The sequence below is a fragment of the Lathamus discolor genome, chromosome 2, assembly GCF_037157495.1.
Source record: "Lathamus discolor isolate bLatDis1 chromosome 2, bLatDis1.hap1, whole genome shotgun sequence".
Taxonomy (NCBI): domain Eukaryota; kingdom Metazoa; phylum Chordata; class Aves; order Psittaciformes; family Psittacidae; genus Lathamus; species Lathamus discolor.
The window spans coordinates 96,768,098-96,788,698 of NC_088885.1; the positions used below are offsets into that span (position 1 = coordinate 96,768,098).

General features: G+C 41.0%; 2 protein-coding genes across 2 annotated transcripts in view; one reads left to right on the forward strand and one right to left on the reverse strand.

Annotated features, from left to right (window-relative positions):
* Positions 1-15,968, forward strand: part of CTNNAL1 (catenin alpha like 1) — a 56,036-nt gene extending 40,068 nt beyond the window's left edge. The window contains exons 9-19 of the mRNA XM_065667806.1: positions 476-634; positions 2,506-2,598; positions 2,907-3,057; positions 8,085-8,122; positions 10,398-10,448; positions 10,546-10,700; positions 11,452-11,500; positions 12,635-12,691; positions 12,831-12,950; positions 14,144-14,227; positions 14,326-15,968. Of these exons, the coding sequence (XP_065523878.1) occupies positions 476-634; positions 2,506-2,598; positions 2,907-3,057; positions 8,085-8,122; positions 10,398-10,448; positions 10,546-10,700; positions 11,452-11,500; positions 12,635-12,691; positions 12,831-12,950; positions 14,144-14,227; positions 14,326-14,487 (1,119 nt within the window). The 3' untranslated portion in view covers positions 14,488-15,968. The remainder of the gene's footprint in view (positions 1-475; positions 635-2,505; positions 2,599-2,906; positions 3,058-8,084; positions 8,123-10,397; positions 10,449-10,545; positions 10,701-11,451; positions 11,501-12,634; positions 12,692-12,830; positions 12,951-14,143; positions 14,228-14,325) is intronic.
* On the reverse strand, positions 15,618-20,112 carry ABITRAM (actin binding transcription modulator). Its single transcript, XM_065667809.1, has 6 exons — positions 20,001-20,112; positions 19,872-19,923; positions 16,941-17,070; positions 16,117-16,193; positions 15,978-16,047; positions 15,618-15,909 (listed from the first exon to the last, which is right to left on the reverse strand). The coding sequence occupies exons 1-6, from the start codon at positions 20,053-20,055 to the stop codon at positions 15,781-15,783; spliced, it is 513 nt and encodes a 170-aa protein (XP_065523881.1). The 5' UTR covers positions 20,056-20,112; the 3' UTR covers positions 15,618-15,780.
* Between the last annotated feature and the right edge of the window lie 489 nt (positions 20,113-20,601).

Here is a 20,601-nt window from a genome sequence, read left to right on the forward strand (position 1 = left end):
AGTTTATTCATAGGAACTTAATTTCTAATATATTATAATCTCCGATGCTGTGTGGCTTCAGTCTGATCCGCGGTTCAATGTGTGTTCTGCATGAGGAGTAGCCTTTATGCCATGCTTACGCTGAACTTGGTGCCACACAAATTCATGCACCTGGTTTTCTCCCAGCTATAGCATTATCAGAAAGCAGTAGTGTCGTAACTTCATGTCCTCATTTTACCCAGCTCCCCTTTTGTTTCTCTCCATATTTGCTTGTGCGGGTTGGTTTTTTTTGAGTGCACTGGAGTTTGTCTTTGTCATTTGAATAGTAATTGCAGAATTAAAGTCCCAGAAAATGTGCAGGCTGTATAGGAGCTTTCATGGCAGTGTATTTTTTGTTTCTTGGAAAAATCAGTTTGTCTGTTATTTTACTTGCTAGTGGATGAATTTTTTTTCTTTCCATGGCTTATCTCTCCTTCTTCTTTTAATGCTACTCAAGGTTCACAGTGCAGCAACATCTTTGGCAGCAGATCTGCTAAAATACCATACGGATCATATGGTTCTCAAAGCATTAAAAATCACAGGAGTAGAAGGAAATCTTGAAGCTGTAGCAGAATATACTTGCAAGCTGTCAGAGCAGAAAGAACAACTTGTTGAGGTGAGTTCACAGCTGCTTTCATTTTTAAGGCACTTAGAAAATGAGTGGCCAGATTTGTCTTAATCTATTATTTAAGAAGGCTTTGGTCTGTGCTTTTATAATGTTTATTTTATTTTCCTAATATACTGTTCAATTTTGTATTGCTCTTGGTAGGGTCTGAGCCAGAGGTGTCACTGTGGCATACAGTTGTTGTAGAAGGGATGTACAGCCATACCCAATTTTCCTCCTGAATCTAGCCTCAATCTATATGTATATATTGTGACTAAGACAGTTGTTTGAAAAAATAGGTTTCTAGATCCAAATAGAGATAATAGCCTTTTTCTTTCGTGCAGTAGGCATTCAGCAAACAGCTGAATCCAAAGACGTGTTTTAAGAGCGCTGGGAATGTAGAGTGAAGTTTCTTAATGCAGTGAACTTGACTGTTTTGAAGATCTTGTGTAGTTTTTGTCAGACAAGAGGGACACTGAAAATCTTCCTGCTTTGTGAAAAGCAGTCTGTATGTTTCATGTTTCAGGGGAAGTTTACATTGGATATAAGGAGGAAATTCTTTCCTGTTAGGGTGGTGAGGCACTGGAATCGGTTGCCCAGGGAGGTTGTGGGTGCTCCATCCCTGGCAGTGTTCAAGGCCAGGTTGGATGAAGCCTTGGGTGCGATGGTTTAGTGTGAGGTGTCCCTGTCCATGGCAGGGGGGGTGCCACTAGATGATCTTGAGGTCCTTTCCAACCCTAACTGTTCTATAATTGTAACACATTCGTGGTTTCATATGCGCAGTATTCACACACGTGAACAAATAGGACTTCCGAGACTACTGAGAGATCGTGGCTCTTAGGAGATTGTGGTTTCTAGGAGTGCCTGTGGAGGGGATGACAGCCATGTATCTCATGTTGCTCCCTCGTCTGACAGATGAGCAGAAGTAACTGTACCAGTGGGATACATGCAGAGACACATCACTTTGATCTGGAACATGGTGATGCCAACACTTGTACTTTTGTGGCATAAAAATCTTACCAATTTCTAAAAAAATTCTGGTACCATATGGGGCTTGAGGATTCATCCCAGAAGTATCAATATGCAGAAGCATCACCCTTGAATTTCTGGGGCTGGCAAATCAACGCTGTGGACTTTTAATTTCAGCTTTGCTGTCTTCTTTTTCTGTGACTTAAGTAGTGTTCCAGCGAGACAACAATTTTTTCTTTCTTTTCTTTTCCAGGCATAGCTATGAGAGTAAATAATGTTTCTGTGTGAGGCCTTGTAGCATTTTCGATGATGGCCAGTGCCATTAGTTTCATATTTGCTCTCTCTTTCAAATTCTCCTTTTGATCTGAAAACTTCAATGTTCCTTCTCAGGCCAAAGTTCGCTCTTAATCTTGTTAGCAAGAAAAAACAAAAGCCAACAAAACAAAACTACATTTTACTTACTGTGAAAGGAAGCAATTCTTCCCTGAAGTAATTTGGTGGTGATTTGCTCAAAGATAATTCACTCCCCTGGGTGATGAAAGCCAGAATTTTCCACATGGCTACTAATTGCTGAGTAAGCCTGTTTTGGTGAAGTCATTTATGCTACAATTTTTCCAAGTTCTGTAGGTGCCCAATTAGCTTTCAGGTTTATTCAGTCATAAACATGTGAGTTTATTAAGACTTTTCTTTCTCTTGGGGTTCTTCTACACATTCCAGTCAGGATTTAGCCCTGTTTTTATTGTAAATGCTCTCTGAGAAACACCCAGCTGTGTGGTCTCCAAGTTTCTGAAAGGACCATCAATAACTTTGTGGCTCTGTGTGCGTGTCTTTGTGCATGTGCACCTTTCCTCACTACTAATGAGAGCATATTTTTAACCATTCCTTTCTCTCTTTAATTTATGAAATATATTCAGATGTGTCGCTTACTGAGGCATGTTTCTGGAACTGAGCCCCTCGAGATTACGTGCATACATGCAGAAGATACCTTCCAGGTCACTGGCCCACAGGTAGGCTTAGCTTTTATCTGGACACTTCTACTGGACATAAATCAATAAAAATTACTTGTGTGATTTTTTTTGAAGACCTGATGTAGAACTGTTCAAAACAGTAGTAAGAAAGAATTACACTTTAATGTTGGGTGGTAGCTAAATGAATGCACAAGGAAGATCCTCAAGCCTGCAGATGTCAGATGAATACGCTATAGACACACCAGTAGCAGTTTAATTTTGTGGTTTGCCTGCAAAGGCATTTGTGAATTCACATGCAACACTATGTACTGGGACTGCAAATAGCAAATGTTTTGTTCTCTGTCCAGATAATTTCTGCTGCAGAAACACTGGCATTACATCCATCTAGCAAGATTGCAAAAGAAAATCTTGAGGTGTTCTGTGAGGCCTGGGAGTCTCAACTGAGTGACATGTCTATGTTGTTAAGAGAAATCAACGATGTGTTTGAAGGAAGAAGAGGTAAGAATGCTATGTAGAAATAGGAAAGTAGTTTTCAAAGCATGTAGTCTAATAATTTTAAGTGTGATTCAGGAAGTACGGTTTTCTTAAGAGCACAATAAACAGTCCCACGTCCCGTATGGCGGTGTGGAATCTAGGTAGCAATACACACATTTATTGGTTTTGTATAGATGTTGAATTAGGGTGCTTATTGGATTTTTTCAAAGAAAAACAGCCAAAAATGTAAAGGTCTGATTTGTGTAAAATTAGGTATGTTTAACTTCCTACACTGTGATTAGTAAAATCAAGTGGAATTGTTCCAAAGACACAGGAGTATTCCACACTGCTCTTTGCCAGCGGTGTCCAAATATTAGGGATGTAGAGCTTTCATCCCACCTTTCGGCTTGTCTAAGGCATACCAGTTTATTGCAGTGAAGATATAACTTAAAATGTGTTTAATTCATTTCCTGTATTTCTGGGGGAAAAACTATATATATATTCTATGCTGTCAGCTTGCCTTGTATTCACTTCATAATGTAGTGAATGTAGTTATTTGATTTTTAAACTGCTGTCCTTTCTCGTGGATGGAATCTCTGATGACTGCGCAATCTTGGGATATTTTCTCTGGTTGGTAAGTTTACTGGTATTTGTACAACATGTAGAAGAAAACCTTGGAATCTTGAAAATAAATCTGTGTTTACTTTTAGCGTAGGGTAATTTACCTTTAAATGGAAACCATATTGTTTTTTGTTTCTATCTAACACAATTTTTTTCCAGATGATGTCTTTATGTAGCCTGTCATATTTATTGCGGCTATGTGTTTGTTTCAGTTTTCAAAGTATGATTGCATACAGGTAGAATGTAATATATGATAATACTGAATGTCTTGTATTTTTAAGAAAATCACTCAGGTTTAAAAGCTTAGATTTAGTTAAATACAGGAACTTTGGTTTTGTATCCAAGATACACAAAAAATGAATCCATATTCAGGTTAGATGACACTTCATCAATGATACAATACTTCGTATTGCTGTTACTGTGAGACCTTTTTTTCTGTTTGTTAGTTTAACTTTCTGTGCTTGAGGGGTTGGACTAGATGATCTTTTGAGGTCCCTTCCAACCCTTGGGATTCTGGGATTCTGTGGGATTCTGTAAGCAGTTCTTTTCTGCCAGCTTTGTTGTGAGGGCACTTAACAACCAGCCATGGGGTGTAGTGTCTTAAACTGTTTTTGCTGGTTGCTAGATGAATGTGTGTCTGAGCCTGCAGACCTGTAAAAGAAAAACATATATTGAAATTCTGAGTGGGTTTACAGTATTTGTGTTCATTGCAGGCGTGTGGGGATTTGATGTGTTTGAGAAATACATGATTGTTGTTATCCTGCTTGTTTGTCCACATTGGTCTGGAATACCATCTAAAGATGTGTAGCAATCAGAGATCCTGTTTATGGGCCTTTTAACTTCCAGTGGGATTTTTGTTTGTTTTCGGAGCCAAGGACATACTAACTTAATTTAAACGTAGCATTACGTTTTATATAATGTAACTTAAAGTATAGTATTACTCTAATATGAATTTATTATCATAACTTTGGAATTTGCAGGACCGACCATTCATTATGTAATTTTTTGTTTTCATAGTCATACAATGGTCTAGCAGGGTTGAATGAGAAACTTTTTATATGTGTGTGCATGTGTGCATATACATGTATATATTACTGTACTTAAAAATAACAGGATGGGAATGCAGCCACAGCAAAACACTTGGTTTCCAACCAGATAGTTCTTGAATGCTGCAACGGATTCCCAGCCTTTCCTCTAGTTAGCAACTTTCTTTCCTCTTGTGGTTGTTGACAGCAGGTAACAGCCATTTTCCACTAGTGGTAGTTTACAGTTTCTTGAAAGCATCATTTCGCAAGGCAACCCAATGTCATTGCTTGAAGGAGAGAGAAGAGAATGGGTAGGTGTTGCTGAGCATGTTGGAGGCTGTTAGTGTGTGTGGGGTGGCTGCAGTGAAGACTGACTTCTGTTTAGCACAGCCAGATGAGTCTGCTCTTGTGAGTGTCTCTTGTTTTCTCAGTCTGTCTTTCAGCATGGAGTGTTCTGATACCACTGTTGGTAAGATAGATAGCAAGGACAGCTTGTGTTCTTTAGATGGCCTTGGGTGCATTAGGTCTTGTATTGCCAAAACGATGCTGAAGAAATCATGTCTGGTTTCCTTGTCTCGTGTCCCAGCCTAATAAGGGACTTCCTATTGAATCTGGATTGTTTCGTATTAACTGTCAGTTGTCTCCTTAGAAAGAATTTGGTCTCTTATGTCCACCTGTCTTCTACAAAGATTTCCTCTGTATTGTCAGCTAATTTTTTTTCTGCCTGCTTGTGTTCTCTTGTTGGACATCAGAGCGACTCTTGCCCCAGAAAAGAAAAAGACAAAAATCTCACCTAAATACCTCCACCTTTTTGCTTCCAGGAAATATCCTAAGTCTACCTTGCCACTTTCAACACTTTTTCTTCTAGAAAACATGACTGGTGGCCCAGTAAATAAGTTAAAATACATGTTTGCGAAGAGATTATAAGAGTGGCATTCACAAAACTTTAGTCTCCAACACAGTGAAGTTTCACAATATTTTGTAAGATTTTACTCTTCTCGTAACTCATGATACTTATCTCAATGTTAACGCTGGTAAAAGTGTCTTTATTTTACAGACTAAAATGTAACAAGTGCTTTATTTCTAGTAGAATTGTGATCGTGTGTAAGAAAAGATAGTATTAAATAAGAAGGTATATATATTTTTTTCTCCTCAGTTTAAAACCTTGTATTTTTGTACTACCAATGTAAATGTTTGGCTTTGTTAGAAAGTTCAGAATACAGTTTAAGAGGCAAAAATTGAGTGGTGAGTAAATGTGCTGGACACATCAAATAAAAGAAACATTTTTCTGATTATACTAGATTCACATTGTTTATACTCTTTTTTTGTTGTTGTTGTTATGTGCAATTGCATAACTCCTTATCCAGTGTTTATTTCCTATCAGCAAATTAGGTATTTCTCATACTGAGGTTCAAATCTCGCATGGATAGAGCACCAGATTTAGCTTGAAGATGAAGCAACTTTTCACTGAATTTTAATGTAATCACACCAGATCATGCCCAAGTTGAAATGGGCTTGGCTTGGGGAGAGGGGCGCATACGCATGTAGGACTGGAGGAAGCTGGTGAGCACACCACAGCCCAGTAACCCTCATGTGGGTTTGGAAAATGCCTCTGTGCTGTGCAGAATGGGAGAATGAGGTTGAATTTGCCGTCTCTTGCTTAATCCTAAAACAGTGAGGAGGCCCATTCTGCACAGTGTTGGCATTTGAATCTCTGCATGGCTGGTCTGGGCTGAGGAGCATCTTAGGGCATCTTAGGAGAGCGACTTCTGTCAGCTGGAAGGTTTAGGTTAGATACTTAACTTTGAGGCTCTTGCACTTTGAGATGAATCACCTAAGGAAAGTACCGTCCCATCTGTTGGCTGTCAGACAGTCTCTTTTTTCCTAACTTGGTTTCAACATGCTGGAGGAGAATGTGAGTAATCACCCAGTTGCTCCCTTGTAGCTTGGTCAGGAGTGGGAGAATTATGTATGAAGGTAACTGGCTTTTTTTTGCCCTCCTCTTGTTTTGCCCACTTGTTTTGAGAGGAGCTCGAAGACCATGAGGATTTGGGAGGGCTGTATTTGGTGAACAGGAAATACAGAACAGAATCTAGAAACTGGAGTTCTAGAAAGAAGGGTGAAGCAGGGCTGCAGCCATCCTACTTTCCGATAAGAACTGAGGTCAAGAGCAAGATTTAGAAGTTGAAATAGAGACATTTTGGAGGGAAAAGCGTGACTGGGGCTACTGGAAGGTGGAAAACTGGAAGACCAAGAGGATCGAGGTACACTTGTTAATTACTGCAGTTTGGTTGTTAGGGATTCAGTTGCCTCAACCTGGAGCTTGTGATTTTTCTGTGGTGCCAGGAGATACAGAGCTTAAAAAAGATCACGAATGCACAGGAGAACCATCCTGCAAGGACTCAGAATGGAATTTCTCTAGGAGCTGATACAAGAGGAGGAAATAGCAGTTGTAGGAGGGGGATGTTGCTTGTCCTTCTGTCTGTCAAGGCGCATCATCTCTATGCAGACTTGGTACTGATATCCATTATAGTAGCCCTTTGTTTCTTCAGGTGGTGAAAAATCTGTTTTTCACCAGTTTTTAAGGTAGTTTTATTTATTTAATTTTTATTTTATTTAGCGGATTTTGCTCTCCTGAATCTACCTTACTAAATGTAAGTCTTCATAGATGCTAAGTTTTCTGGTAACTGGAGCTCTAATCCTAGGCTGTTAGCCCAGGCACGGTTTCCTCTTGTTGATAAACTCTTACCCACTTTAAGGTAGCACCTAAAAGGTTGGTGTTTTTTTCCACTCCATTTGTTTTGCTCAGACTTGGAATATCTGTGGCTGCTGGGGATATAAGAAATAATTCAATATATGTGTAAAATGCTATAGAACCTTTTTCTGTATAAAATACAGTGCACATAGGATACATGTAGTACAGTCCAACATGAGAGTTCTATTGTTGTTACTTACAAAAAAACCTGCCTAGGTTTCTTAGTAGAGGCATTGCCTACTCCAGACTTCAGGCCATCTAACGCATGCCAGGAAAAGCCTTATGTGGAATTACCACTGTATTTTCTGTACTTTGCAACAAAATGAGTGCATGCAGTGATAGCTACTCAGTCCTACTCACTTGTGGATTGCATGCAGAGGACTAGAAATCTCAGGGAAACAATTCAGGGAAGCTTCCTTAACTGCCAGTTGCTGAGAGATAAAATCAGAACAGTTCAGAGTTCTTGGCTTCTCTCTCTGGAAGCACAAGACAGTGAGGGAATTCTCTGCAATATTTAAAGACGAGAAATTACAGGTAAGTAATCGGCTTTTGTAGTACTGCGACTTAAGGGAGGATGAAGTAAGACCCTGTGACCCCATAGATTAAAATCTGCGTACAACTTATGTTATAAACATGTGTGTTCTTCATAGGAGAGAAGCGTGTCTACCTGTCACTGCCCAGACCAGGGGTAAGTTGCTTTTGGAATTGTTGTATTTGCTTTATATCTGCTATTAACTAATTGACTTCTTTCCTTGTCACACCTTGATGAGGACATAGCAGTGTCTTGGTAACGTGCATCTTGACTTGAATGGCTGACAGTAAAATATCAGACTTTGTCAATTTATTAAATTAATAGCAAACATCCTGAATAGTAGGGTAACCAGTTACATTGTATGCTTTGACTGTACGTGAGCTTTAATTCCTGTTCATTAATACAACCTTTTTTTTTACCATGTACTCGAGTGTCATGCTAAGTAATAAAAAAATGCATTGTTACAAGGAAAACAGTAAGAATACACAGTAACGTGCTGAAAAGAAGTTGTGGTAATCTGATTTTATTCTTTATTCTTTAACTTTGTTCCTAGGATTTAAGCAGTTCTGCCTTGTTGTTTGGCACGTTGCTGCTGCCTTTTGAATTTTGCAAGATACATAGATTTGGGGGACTTATGATTAATACACAGTTTGACAGTGGAAAGGAAATATAGATTACATCCTTAAGACAACAGATTCCTTCACAAAGTAATTTCTTTGCCTAGCAGATGCACTAACCTTTGGAATTGTCCCTCATCCCAGTGCTGTGACTTCAGTACTGCCTCTTCTGTCCCTGCTGCCGTCACATATCTGCTGTGCCTGGCTGTTGGCCATGCTGTGCCTGCACAGGAGCCACACTGTTCCTGTTGATCTAACTAGGTTACATATTTTGTTACCTCTGTGTAGTTGTGACTGTGCTGTTTGCTGGTAACAAGTATCATAGCTGAGGACAGAGCAGGAATGATCATTCACCTATGTGCTTAATGCACAGGTATGTTTTTCTCTATAGTATTAGGTGTCAAATCATATTTTAAAAGCCGAACAACTTCTTAGCTGATTTTTACCAATTTTCATGTTCAAACAGTGTGTGAGTGAACACCAGAAAGGAAAAAAACTACAGATCTGAGGAGCATCCTGGGATTTCTTTAGTTATCCGTGGACAGAAAAGCTTTCTGTTTTGCAAAATCTTTTGATACAAGATCAGCATTTCTAATACATAGGCAGAATTACAGTGTCTAATCTGGGAAGATATTCAGAAGATTCAGAATATCTAAAAATTTTGGGATGGAAAAAGACAAATAGCATGAAAGCTAAACTGAGCAGCAGAGTGCAGTGGGAACTTCAATAGTGGTACTTCATTTTTGCTCAGACTGTTGAAGTGAGAGATGGAGATGGTATCTGGAGCTTATTTCTGATGCTGTTCACATTGAATACTGTTTTTTGCTCCCCTTGCAGGTATTACTGCACTTAATTTGCCCAAGTACTCGCACTACTGAATAGCAGCTCTTTCCAGGTTGTCAGACAAGGATCTCAGTCCTGTGCTCTTAGCATCGAACCTCCTCCAGTAGCTCACACCTCTCCAAATTGTGGTGCCAGCTTGTACTTTCCATTCTTCTGCACTCCAGAGCAGTTCTGAATGTGGACGGTGGCTTCCATGTCTGTTAGTTTTTGGTGTCTCTGCACAGTGACGGCACCAGCACACAAAGCCAGAAACTGCTGCTTTCTACATGTAAATTGATCTGAAGCAAATCATGCACTGCTGTGTATTATATGTTACTCAGTGGGAAAGCTCTGCCTTACCAGGTAGTCTGCTCATGCCAGCACCATTAATTATTGTCTAATCTGAGCCACTATTTAGCTTGCAGCAAGATGGGTCTTTCAGATAGTTCAAGACTTAAATAAAAGAAGGAGACCCATAAAAAGACAGAAGTGTCAGTACTTGTTTCCAGCTAGTTCAACAAAGTGACACAGAATAACAACCTACATCATCACACTAGCATTCACATTGGTTGTACCCTAGATCAGCTTGCTACTATCTAAATCAACTTCCAAGTCCCTGTTACATCAGTATCATCTTTGATGGAAAAAATCAGTGCCGGAGCACTTAAGACTTTATTTACTCATAAGTATTACTGAGGATTTAGAGGGAAAGGAGAAGAGATGGTACTGCGTGAGGAAGTAAGAGTCTGAGAACTGTGGAAGAGATTTTTCATTAAAACCTTGGGGTGTCTGTAGGCACAGGCCCTGTTTGCACATGCCATTTCAGGAGGACAGCCGGGTTAGAACAGGTTCTCAGCTTCTACTGAGAAGTTTGTCTGAGCCACTGGAACTCGCCTGCAAAGTCTGTCTCTTGAGTATAGCACTATCTCTTATGCTGTGTTACTAAAATGATTACTAATTTATTTAAAAATACTATTTTTTGTTTGAAACAGAAGCATAATGCAAATCTGAAAGCATTAAAGCCAGTCAAACTCGATACTGAGGTAAGATGCCATCATTTTAGTAAAAAAACTTCTTAATTTTTTAGTTTTGTCTGAAGAATGTATTTTCAAGTGCCATAAATACGGGTGTCATTTACAGGAACAGGCAAAAATTGCAAAACTTGGATTAGAATTGCATTTGCTCACATCTGATGTGGATTCTGAGACAGAGAAATGGGAGGATCAGGAGAATGAGATTGTGCAACATGGACAAGGCATGTCAAGTATGGCCTACTCCATGTATTTATTTACCAGGTAATTACACTGTATACAACATGCTTTGGTGGGAAGAGCAGCATTAGCAGTGTTTATAAGAAATAAGACATCTTAATTTTTCAGAGTGTAATACTTGGGGCACATTCAGAAAGGAGCTTTAATTTCTATCCTTATGCTTTATAAGTTCTTGTAAATTTCTAAGCTGTTTAATAGTAAATTTAAGTGGGGGGGGGGGTAAGTGCTAAACATCTGTTTTGTTGCAGAGCAACTATTTAAGTATCTCTTGGGTACAGAAAACATTTTAAGAAGCATGTTCGTAAATACATTCAAAATTAAGGGAATTAAAGCACAGGCATATATCGGTAGATAGAATTACTGATCTTTGTTGTAGTGAAAGGTGCTCTTCTGAAACTTGCCCATGCAATGACAGCTCTCTTATTTGAAGAATTTAGGTTTTTTTAAGACGAGAGAAGTGTTTGAGATTTTTTCATACCTGCTATCCCAGTAATACTCAGTATGCCAGAGATACAGATTTCTGTCCTTGTTCAGCTGATGAGAACTGAACCATTGCTTATTCCTGAATAGTGCCCTAGCCACTGAGGTGTTTCTGTTTTTGAAATGCAGCTCCTGTAGTAAGTTATTGTTGCGCATAGTATCCTCTAAAAGAGTGATACTTTACAGTTCAGTAGAGTGAATGGGGTGAGAGAGATACTTATAAACTGTGCAAGTAGTAGGCAAAATAATCTGCAGTCTGTACATGTCATCCATTCTCTTTCATTATTTCCCACAGAGGAGAAGGACTTCTGAAAACTACTCAAGATTTATTTCATCAAGCAGAGGTAATATATTTTTAACAAAACAGGAGTTATGCACTCAGTGTAGAACACATTGGAAGACAGGCTGAGAGTGTTGGGGTTGTTCAGCTTGGAGAAGAGAAGGCTCCAGTGAGACCTTAGAGCAGCTTCCAGTACCTAGAGGGGGCCTATGCAAAAATTAGAGAGAGACTTTTTACATGGACATATAGGGATATTAGGAAGTTCTTTACTGTGAGGGTGGTGGGGCACTGGCACAAGTTGCCCAGAGAAATTGTGTCTGCCCCATCCCTGGCAGTGTTAAGGGCCAGGTTGGATGGGGCTTTATGCAGCTTGATCTAGTGGGAGGTGTCCCTGCTGATGGCAGAGGGGGTTTGGAATTTTAAGGTCCCTTCCAACCCAAACCATTCTATGATTCCATGAACCTTACTCTCTGATTCCTTACACATAGGTGCAGTGTGCCATGCATTGACTGGCAACTGTAGATCTGTAGATTTTAAGCAGCCTAACTCCGGTGCGTACTTCTGAAAGCTAGCTTTTCAGTGTTCCAGTAGCAGCATTCATTAAGCTGAAAGATTCCAGTTTGGAGCAGGAATAGCAAACTGGCATTATAGCAAATATAGTGCACTTCCATGCATTAGTAATATTCATTGTGTCACAGCTCAGTCCCTGATAGTGTTGATGGATACTCCATCCTAGTCTGAGCAGCAGTATTTTTAGGGGAAAGAAAGAATATGTAAAAGTTTGAAGAATACGAAGAAAAGGGGACAAATGGACGAATGGGGTATGATATTTCCAAAGTATGTGCCTTTATTTAACAGGAGGCTGGTTACCTTTGTCAAGACAATAAGCAACTGGCAGGTGTCATCTACCCACAAAACTCTTGTGAGCTGCTACAGTGCAAAAAATAATCAGAAGCCAGGTTTTTTTATATGTAAAGGAAAGGACTTGATACTTTGCTTATCTGGGAGAATGAGTAGTGTAGTCTGTTATTTCAGAAGTCGCCACAAACTGCTGAGTTGTTAACTATAAATGTATACAACTCTTACAGATGTTTCGGGCTACCTTTTTACTTTATAGCACACTATTAAAACAACAAAGGAAAAGAGCCTCATCTTTTATTGTGGTTCATTTTGTTAACATGCTTTCTCTGCATTTCAGATTTTTGCTACAGAGGGAACAAAGCTTGCTTCAGCTCTTCATGCCTTTTCTGATCAGGTGAGGTATGACCTCTAAACCAGCTTTTCAGCTTTCAGCACCTGTAAAACTGCCTAAAAGCTGGTTGTGCTGTCTTCTCCATTAAGTTAATCTCAGAGTCTTTAATACAGTGGTTTTGTCTTCCTGAAACACATTTCAGGTACATGTTGATGATAAACCTTTGCTTCTGTTGGAGGCTGAAAAACTGATCTCTATGTGCAAGCAGCTCCAGATAACAGCTAAAGCTTCTGCTCAGGGTAAAAGTGCTACATTTACAAAGGTGAGCTAAAAAATGATATATATTCCTGAAAGTAAGACCTAAGTGTTTTTGAAGTATAGTAACTTATTAATTTATGTTCCTGCTAAAATATGAAACAGTCCATGACAGGCAAACTTCTTGGATTGACAGAGGACTATAAAAATTAATAAGTACAAAATTTCACGCTGTTGTGCAAGCATTTTTCTGCTATGCAATATGTCATTGGTGCTGCTCCTTCTGTGGAAGTTTACTTCCACTTGAAGTACTGTTTTGCACTTGGCATGATTTGAGAAGCTGATGTGTGAAGTGCAGAGGAAGAACAGTAAGAACTGTTAATTTTGCTGAAAATGTTTTGTCTCTTGAGATATTCCTCACTGATAACTGTAATCCAAACCATTTACCACACTGTCTTGTCGCAGGAGGCAGTTTTCTTCAACAAGGGTGCTATTGTTTTGTAGCCTTTTCTTTCTCAGTATGATCAATGTGAGCAAGACCATTTTCTATGCACCTGGATGTTTGTTTCTAATGAGCTATAAAAAAGGTATTTCAATTTTACAGCAGGGACTGAAACTGGCAACAGCATCTGAGCCACTCAGGTGCAAACTGAGCACCTTAGGGCTACTGCTTGGTTTGGTTTACACTCTCTAGCTAAACTAAGTGGGAGCCCCCCTCTGTTTATACAGGGTGATGTATCTCTACAGAGAGATAATAGCTATCAAATTCATGTTTGTCAAGGGCCCAGACTTGTGACCTGTGCTGAGTGTTAGACTTGAGGCATAAACACAGATGCTGTAAGATTTAGCTGACCTTTACTGTAACTCCTAAGGTAAGCATACATGATGCATGGCTTTCTAAATCATAGAACTGACAGAACATAAAACGAAAGCAAAAACATGAAGAATTGTGACTTATCATACTTAGATGGTAACAGCTTCTTTCCAAGACACCCACATTACTGTTTAATATAATATTATTATTAGTTTCTTCTCCTGGGATATGTGTCATTCCCTTCTACTTCCTAGCTCAAGTCTTGGGTTAACAGAAGGGATGCTGTTGCCTTACATGTACTATTTAAATTCAAAAAGGGTCGGCAAAACCTTTTGATTAGAAGGGATTTATGAAGGACAAATATTACCTATTCAAGCTTGAAATAGATTATCATCTCATGCATTAAAAAAAGTTGCCTAGTAATGAGTGGTCTTACTCTTATTTAGGTTGATGCGTGCATTCTGAAAACAAGGAACGTGATGACTCTGTTGTGCCAACTTCTTCCACTTTGCTGCAAATTGCTGAGAAAGGTGAGTACTTGGTTAATCTGCAGTGTTTTCAGTTTTGGGGTTTTTGTTGGTGATGGTTTTTGTTTCTTTAAAAATACATTTTTTTTTAATTTGTGCAGAATAAAGCAGGAAATGGCTGCCTTAAACCTGCTCCACCATGGAGAGAAGACAGAATACGGATTGGTACAAATGCACATACACCAGAAAGGAGAGCTGAAACATTTGGCATCAAGTCTTTGGAGAACCATGTGACAAGGATGACATTTTTAGAGAGCAAGTAATTAGAGCACTTACTTAGAAATGCAGGAACTCCCATCTGAAAATAACACTTGGTGAATTTTCAATATTGCTTTCATTTGTGGAAAGTCAAATCAGGTTAATCTGAATTAAAACTGTTGACCTTTGTCACATCTAATAGATGTCCCTTTACGTGGCAATTACAACACCAACTGGTCTAATTGCTATGTATTTTTGTAATGTGAATGCCTTTCCTATGCTCACTATTGATACTGGTTTTGTAATTAATGCTTATGAATGTCTTAATGGATGTTTCAACCCAAAGATGCTGCTAATAGACATTTTACATAAAGAACCTTGCGCTGCATATGCTGTATGTATATATAGCATATGCAGCATTTACCTTGTGCTGCATATGCTATATGTAACACTGCTGTTGAAGTCTGTGTACTCATCTCTGGCCTATTTCAGTCTATGTAGCTGGATAAAGCAGAATCAGGAATGTAGTCTGAAGGGCTGTGGCCTAAAGCACTGAAATCTTCTCTTAGTTGTGAGTTACACCTGCAATGAAGTAGTTCTAGGAAAAAATAAACAAAAAACAGAACTCTTTCAATAGCTGCATCACTGAATTTTAATCTTGTTGAAATGATTCGTGTTTCCAAAAGTGTATTTCTGAGTGATTAATAGTCTTGCCTCAGACCCTTTTTCTTTTACCCTCTTTATTTGTAGATGGCAGTTGTTTCCTTTTTTATTAAAACTTCCTGAACATAATTTGAATTTTATGTAGAATCACAGAAGTATTATGTAGACTTTACATTATGGCATTTAAAATTAAGAAAGTAGATACTGATTATGGCAAACTTCTGTACAAAGGGCACTATTTGACTTCAGGATACCATGAAAATACAACCTGGTGTGAAATACATATTTTCTAGTTTATATGCTCTTTGTACATAGGCTTCCATTGCATTTTTATTTTCAGTTCACATTTGTCAAACTCCATCTTGTATTAGTTTACCTAAATTAAGTGATGGCATGTAATTCTTTTGTTTGTATTAGGCTTGCACAGAGCAGAAACAAAGCTACCTGTGGAACATAAATACTCTCCAACGTATCCTGTGCTTATTTAAAAACTTGTAGTGCTAGAATTCAGGGAAAAAAGAGAAAGCAAATCTTAATATACAAACTATTTGAACTGGTTTATTCTTGTATGAATCAAGCATTTAAATTCCACTTCTGTAAACAGGCACTAGGCCTTTCAATACCATGAATGTTACAACATACAATAAAAGTAGCTTATTTAGTATCAAATACAGATGATAACTCTATCACTAATTTCATGAAGAAGAATTAAGACGTTTCAACAAAACTTCCTCATACTCCTTCTGCGTCAGAAGTCCTTGAGTTATACTCTTGCTTTCTTCGAATTTGGGTAGAACCACGGCGATGTATCCCTCGGTTGACGGCTGAAAAGCAATACTGAAGTTAGCAGTGAAATAAAAGTTGGAAAATGCAAAGCAAGAAAGTGTCTTACCTTTTCTTGCAGAATAGTGGGATTGCTAAGAATGTTTTCATTCACTTCTATCAGTCGCCCTCGTATACAACTGCAAAAGAGTTTTGATTCAGTAGAAGTGCAAGGTCGGTCAAAGTAAGAAGAGAGAGAAAAACTTTACCTATAAATGGTGTATTCCTCACCATCTGTTGAAGATATCCTGCACAGAGGGGCAAGTTCTGTTAAAAACTGAGCTCCCTGCATTTGAAAAAGAAACAAACATATATATACTTCTAATTACATGGGTCTTATTAAAGGATTACCAGCAGCCACAGAAGTTTTTAAGCTGCTCAGGACAAAGCAAGGCAGTGCGATAGTTAACAAGTCATTGCAAGTTACACTGCTGTGCTTCCCTGTAGAAGGGAAGATGCAACATAGTTATGTACCCAAATTAAAGAGAAGCTTGTTAAGAGCTTACAAATAAAGTCATAATTAAATTTCTTGAGGAATAACAGACTTGTAGTTTTAGGATATTAACATCAGGGGAGAGAGGAGAAAAACATCACGATTAATTTCAGTATAACCAGGTTAAGCTACACATATTTGAAAGCCCACCATGAAACACTGAACTAGCCCATCTGCTCTCTAGGTCTGTTTGAGAGAAACAGTAGTCTCCAAATCCTCAGCATTTTGGTGGCAAAAAATTTTCATCTTTTCAGGGATGTTTAAGTGTCCTGGTATACTATGAAAAAAACTGATCAGCACAACTGTTAGCTTTGGTTAAGCCCCACTGGAAGCTACCTGTGCTGTAGGAGCACTGTAGGGCCCTGGCTGGGGTAGTTAAAACAAGCACCTCTGGAAAAAGTCTAAATTCTTTAACCATGGAGGAGCTGTTTTAAAACAGAATGCAGAGGTAACTTGGCAAGTTTCTAGCCCAGACAGGACAGAAAGTTTCAGACAGTGTGAGAGATTAAAAGGAAAACTAACCAAACCAAAAAGCCATACCCTTTTTGACTTCCCAGAGACTTTATTCTGGAGTCTGCTACAGTTGGCACTGATTTGGTAATTAATGCTTTTAATTGTTTTTCCACTTTGAAGAAGAGGATGGGCTTCTGCCAAGGTGATGACACAGATTCTGCAAAAGGAAATGTAATTATTACGCTGTAGTTGTGAGAAGCCATGCTCTAAGCAAGCTCCACACCATCCTCTGCCTCTACTGGTGGGATTTGAAATGATACTGGCTGCTTCTTCCGGGCTCCTACTCCAAACTCCTAGCCAGACTTTAACTGTTGTGAAGGGTGTTGTCTGCCTTTACTCCTTATAGCACAATATTCTTCCATTTACAGTTCAGCAGGAAAGTTAAGCTCTTAAGCTCAGCCTGCTGCAGTGGGAGTCACAGGACAGGCACCTACCAGGCTCAGGGTGGAAGCAAGGACAGACAGGTCAGGGGGACAGCATGAGGATCATGTAGGGTAACTCAGAACACAGTTTATCTGAGCTAATAAAGGAGAACGGAGGATAACTATTGGCTGTAGACCAGAACCAAATTTTAACTCCCCCCTTACAAAAAAGTCATATACAGGATCAAATCAGACTCACTCTCTTCAGGGCATCTTCAACATCTGCTGTACCAAACCAAATGAAAGTTGCATTCTGACCTAACACAACCCCCCCCAGAAGGTGCTTTATTCCACAATACCAGACTTGATGATCAAAAGCTGTACACTTCTTTGTTAAACAGAACCACAGCTTTTTACTTAAAACAGCTAGAGGTGTTCTACCCCGTGTTATATTGCACAGGAGCATACTTGGTTCACTTGTCTGCTGATGCCTGAAGTAGATACTCACTGAAGGTGATCAGGTAAAGCACAGTATGCTTTTGTCAGAAAGTGTAACCCAAGGCAATGTTTCTTCAGAACAGCTAAAGACCGTTCGTGGTGAATAGTTACAGCAGATGTATCCTTTCGTGATCTGGGCTTTAGTTAACCTGCTGCTTGCGTTTTATCTTTTTCTAAAGGAGGGTCGTTTCTTGTCATGAAACTGCAGATGTTGAGACAAGCCCAGCTGTAAAGACTCAATCCACCTTCATACCTGGGCTAGAACCATGCTGAATGCACAAACCTGAAGGGCTCAGAACTTGTCAGTAAACGAACAGAGGTGAAACTATTCTGTTTAAGAAGAGTTTAAAACCTACAGCAAGGATCAGAATTAACAGAACGCTAAATGTAGAGAAAACCACAGCACAGAACCAGGTCTTTCCCTGTGGATGCTCCTTGCACTCCTCTTTGCAAGTTCTTGCTGCGCAGCTTCCCCACAAGAGGGAGCTGGGTCCTGACGAATCCTTTCACCATGCCCCGCAGCTCAAAGCGACCAGAACAGCTACCTCCTCCTGACCTCAGCTTCCTTCCGAGGGGAAGATGACAAAACACCTATTTGAGCTGTCACCTATTAGAGCTGAGACCTGGCAAAACAAAACATCAAGAGAATTTTACACTGAAAGACGAGAGTGAGCCACAGCCCTGCATGTAATAATGGTGAAATACTTTATAGAGCATGTGGCTAAGCTGTTGCAGAAGCCAAGGGCCTCGATATTTCAGAATTCAAATTGGCAAAATAATCTTTACAGACATTTGAACAAATGTTTATATTTTTATTTCCCCCATATCAACAGGATTTAAACTGTTGCTTATATTGGACAACTGAGACATACTGAGTACGTAGTGCAAATGTGAGGGTGTCCTTTGTTGCTGCTGCTGTAAGGCCTGTTATCCCCAGGTTGGGTTTCTGTTCCCAAAAAACAAGAAAGCAAACTGCATAAAGCCACAGAGAAGGCCCAGCTCTGAAGGCCGCAGCAAGGCGATAAGTTCTGCTCTGTGCCAAGAACACCCCAATCCTCCAAATTCTTCACAGGAGCAAGAAATCCCCTGGGAATGACTGACACCTCCTCATTGTCCCTCAACACATGATCAACGGCACTTACAGTTTTTGCACAGCCAGTAGTTAAGTTCTGTCCTTCCCTTAGGGGCTCAACACCCGAGAAACACTCACGATGCCAGCACCCACCCTGCACTGAGGACAGGCTGCAGCAGCAGCAGGGCAGGAGGTGGGGAAGGACGGGTATGTTGTTAGAGCCTACACCAGGTACAGAGCTGATTTACTCCAAATGACTGCATACCCAGGAGTGGAAGCTGTTTGACTGACACTTTATTTCCTACCTTGCATTCACTGTCTGGGGCACACAAACGTGTAATTAAAAGCAATTAAGCTGCATATAGAAAAAGCTGAACGTTCAAACGGAGGTAATTAGTTTCCTAGAAAGCAAGTTACACACACGACTTCTAAACGTCGTTCCAGAGAAGCCCTTGAAATGCTGCATGTCTGTGACTGAGGACGATGCACCGGCACCTTTCAGCAGGAGGGGATGCAACACTACACATACTGCCGGCGCCTTTAGGAACATCTGCTGGGCAACACGGTGCGTGAAGAGAAAGTACAAGCTCCTCTGTTCTTACTGGAGCCGTAACTGAAAAAAGATACAGGAAGGCTAAGATTTGCCGCTCTCCCACCCTCCCCTCTTCCAGAAAAACCCGGGCTCGCCCGGATTTCGCACCTGCCCCGCTCCCGCAGGCGTTCCGGCAGGAGCGATGGCCCTTGGTTTAACAACCCCGCGGCCAGAAAGCAGCAGCATCGGCTGCTCCCCACCAGGTGCCGAGAGGAGGAGCAGCGGGCGGGCAGGCTGGCGATGGCCCGGCCCCTCGGTGAGCCGCCTGCACGGCCCGGAGCGGAAGAAAGCGGCGACTCCTTCGCTACAGAAAGACGGAGGGTTCCTAAGCGCCGGAGCGCGGCGGCTCTGGGCCGGCCGCAGGCACACCCCCGTCCTGGCGAGCGGGCGGCGCGGCCGCCGAAGGACCCCAAGCCCCCGGGAGCGACACTCGCCTGTTGGAGTGCTGCAGCACGCAGAAGTCCTCGCACGGCCGCCCCTTCACGTCTGCAACAGGGCACAAACACCAGTCACCGCCCCGCTCCGGTCCCTGCCGGCCGAGCCCCAGCTCTGCCCAGCGCTACCTGGCTTGTACCAGCGCGTAAAGTACCGCTCCGCACCGCCCCGCACCGCAGCCATGGCGCCCGCCTCAGCCCGCCCTGCCGCGATGGCGGCGGTTCCGGCCCCGCCCCGGCCCCTGTGTCCGTGGAGGGAGTGCGGCAGTAGGGCAGCGCACGGGGCCGTGGGGAAGGCGCTCTGGGAGAAGGCAGCCGGGTTCGCTAACCGTGAGGAAGTAACGTCTTACGTATTTATTCCGAGAAGGCAAGTGGGAGATGTAACAGGCCATAAGGTGAAGAGCATGGGGCACAAGTCTGACGAGGAACGGCTGAGAGAACTGGGCCTCTTCGGGCTGTAGAAGAGAAGGTGCAGGGGGCACCTTACTGCTCTTTACAACTACGTGGAAGGAGGATGTAGGGAGGTGGGGGTCAGTCTGCACAAGTAACAACTGGTAGGACAAGAGGTAATAGCCGCTGGCTGTACCAGAGGAGGTTTAGATTGAGTATTAGGAAAAACAGCTTCACAGAGAGAGTACCTAGGCATTGGAACGGGTGGCCCAGGGAAGTGGTGGAAGCAGCAACCCTGGAAGTGTTCAAAACTGTAGATGAGGGCCTCAGTGATATGGCT

Coding starts and splice junctions, on each gene's coding strand:
- ABITRAM (XM_065667809.1), bottom strand. CDS start 20,055: ATGGCTGCGGTGCGGGGCGGTGCGGAGCGGTACTTTACGCGCTGGTAC. Junction 16,048..16,116: donor GAGGAATACACCATTTATAG/GTAAAGTTTTTC, acceptor ACTCTTTTGCAG/TTGTATACGAGGGCGACTGA. Junction 15,910..15,977: donor CCACTATTCTGCAAGAAAAG/GTAAGACACTTT, acceptor ATTGCTTTTCAG/CCGTCAACCGAGGGATACAT.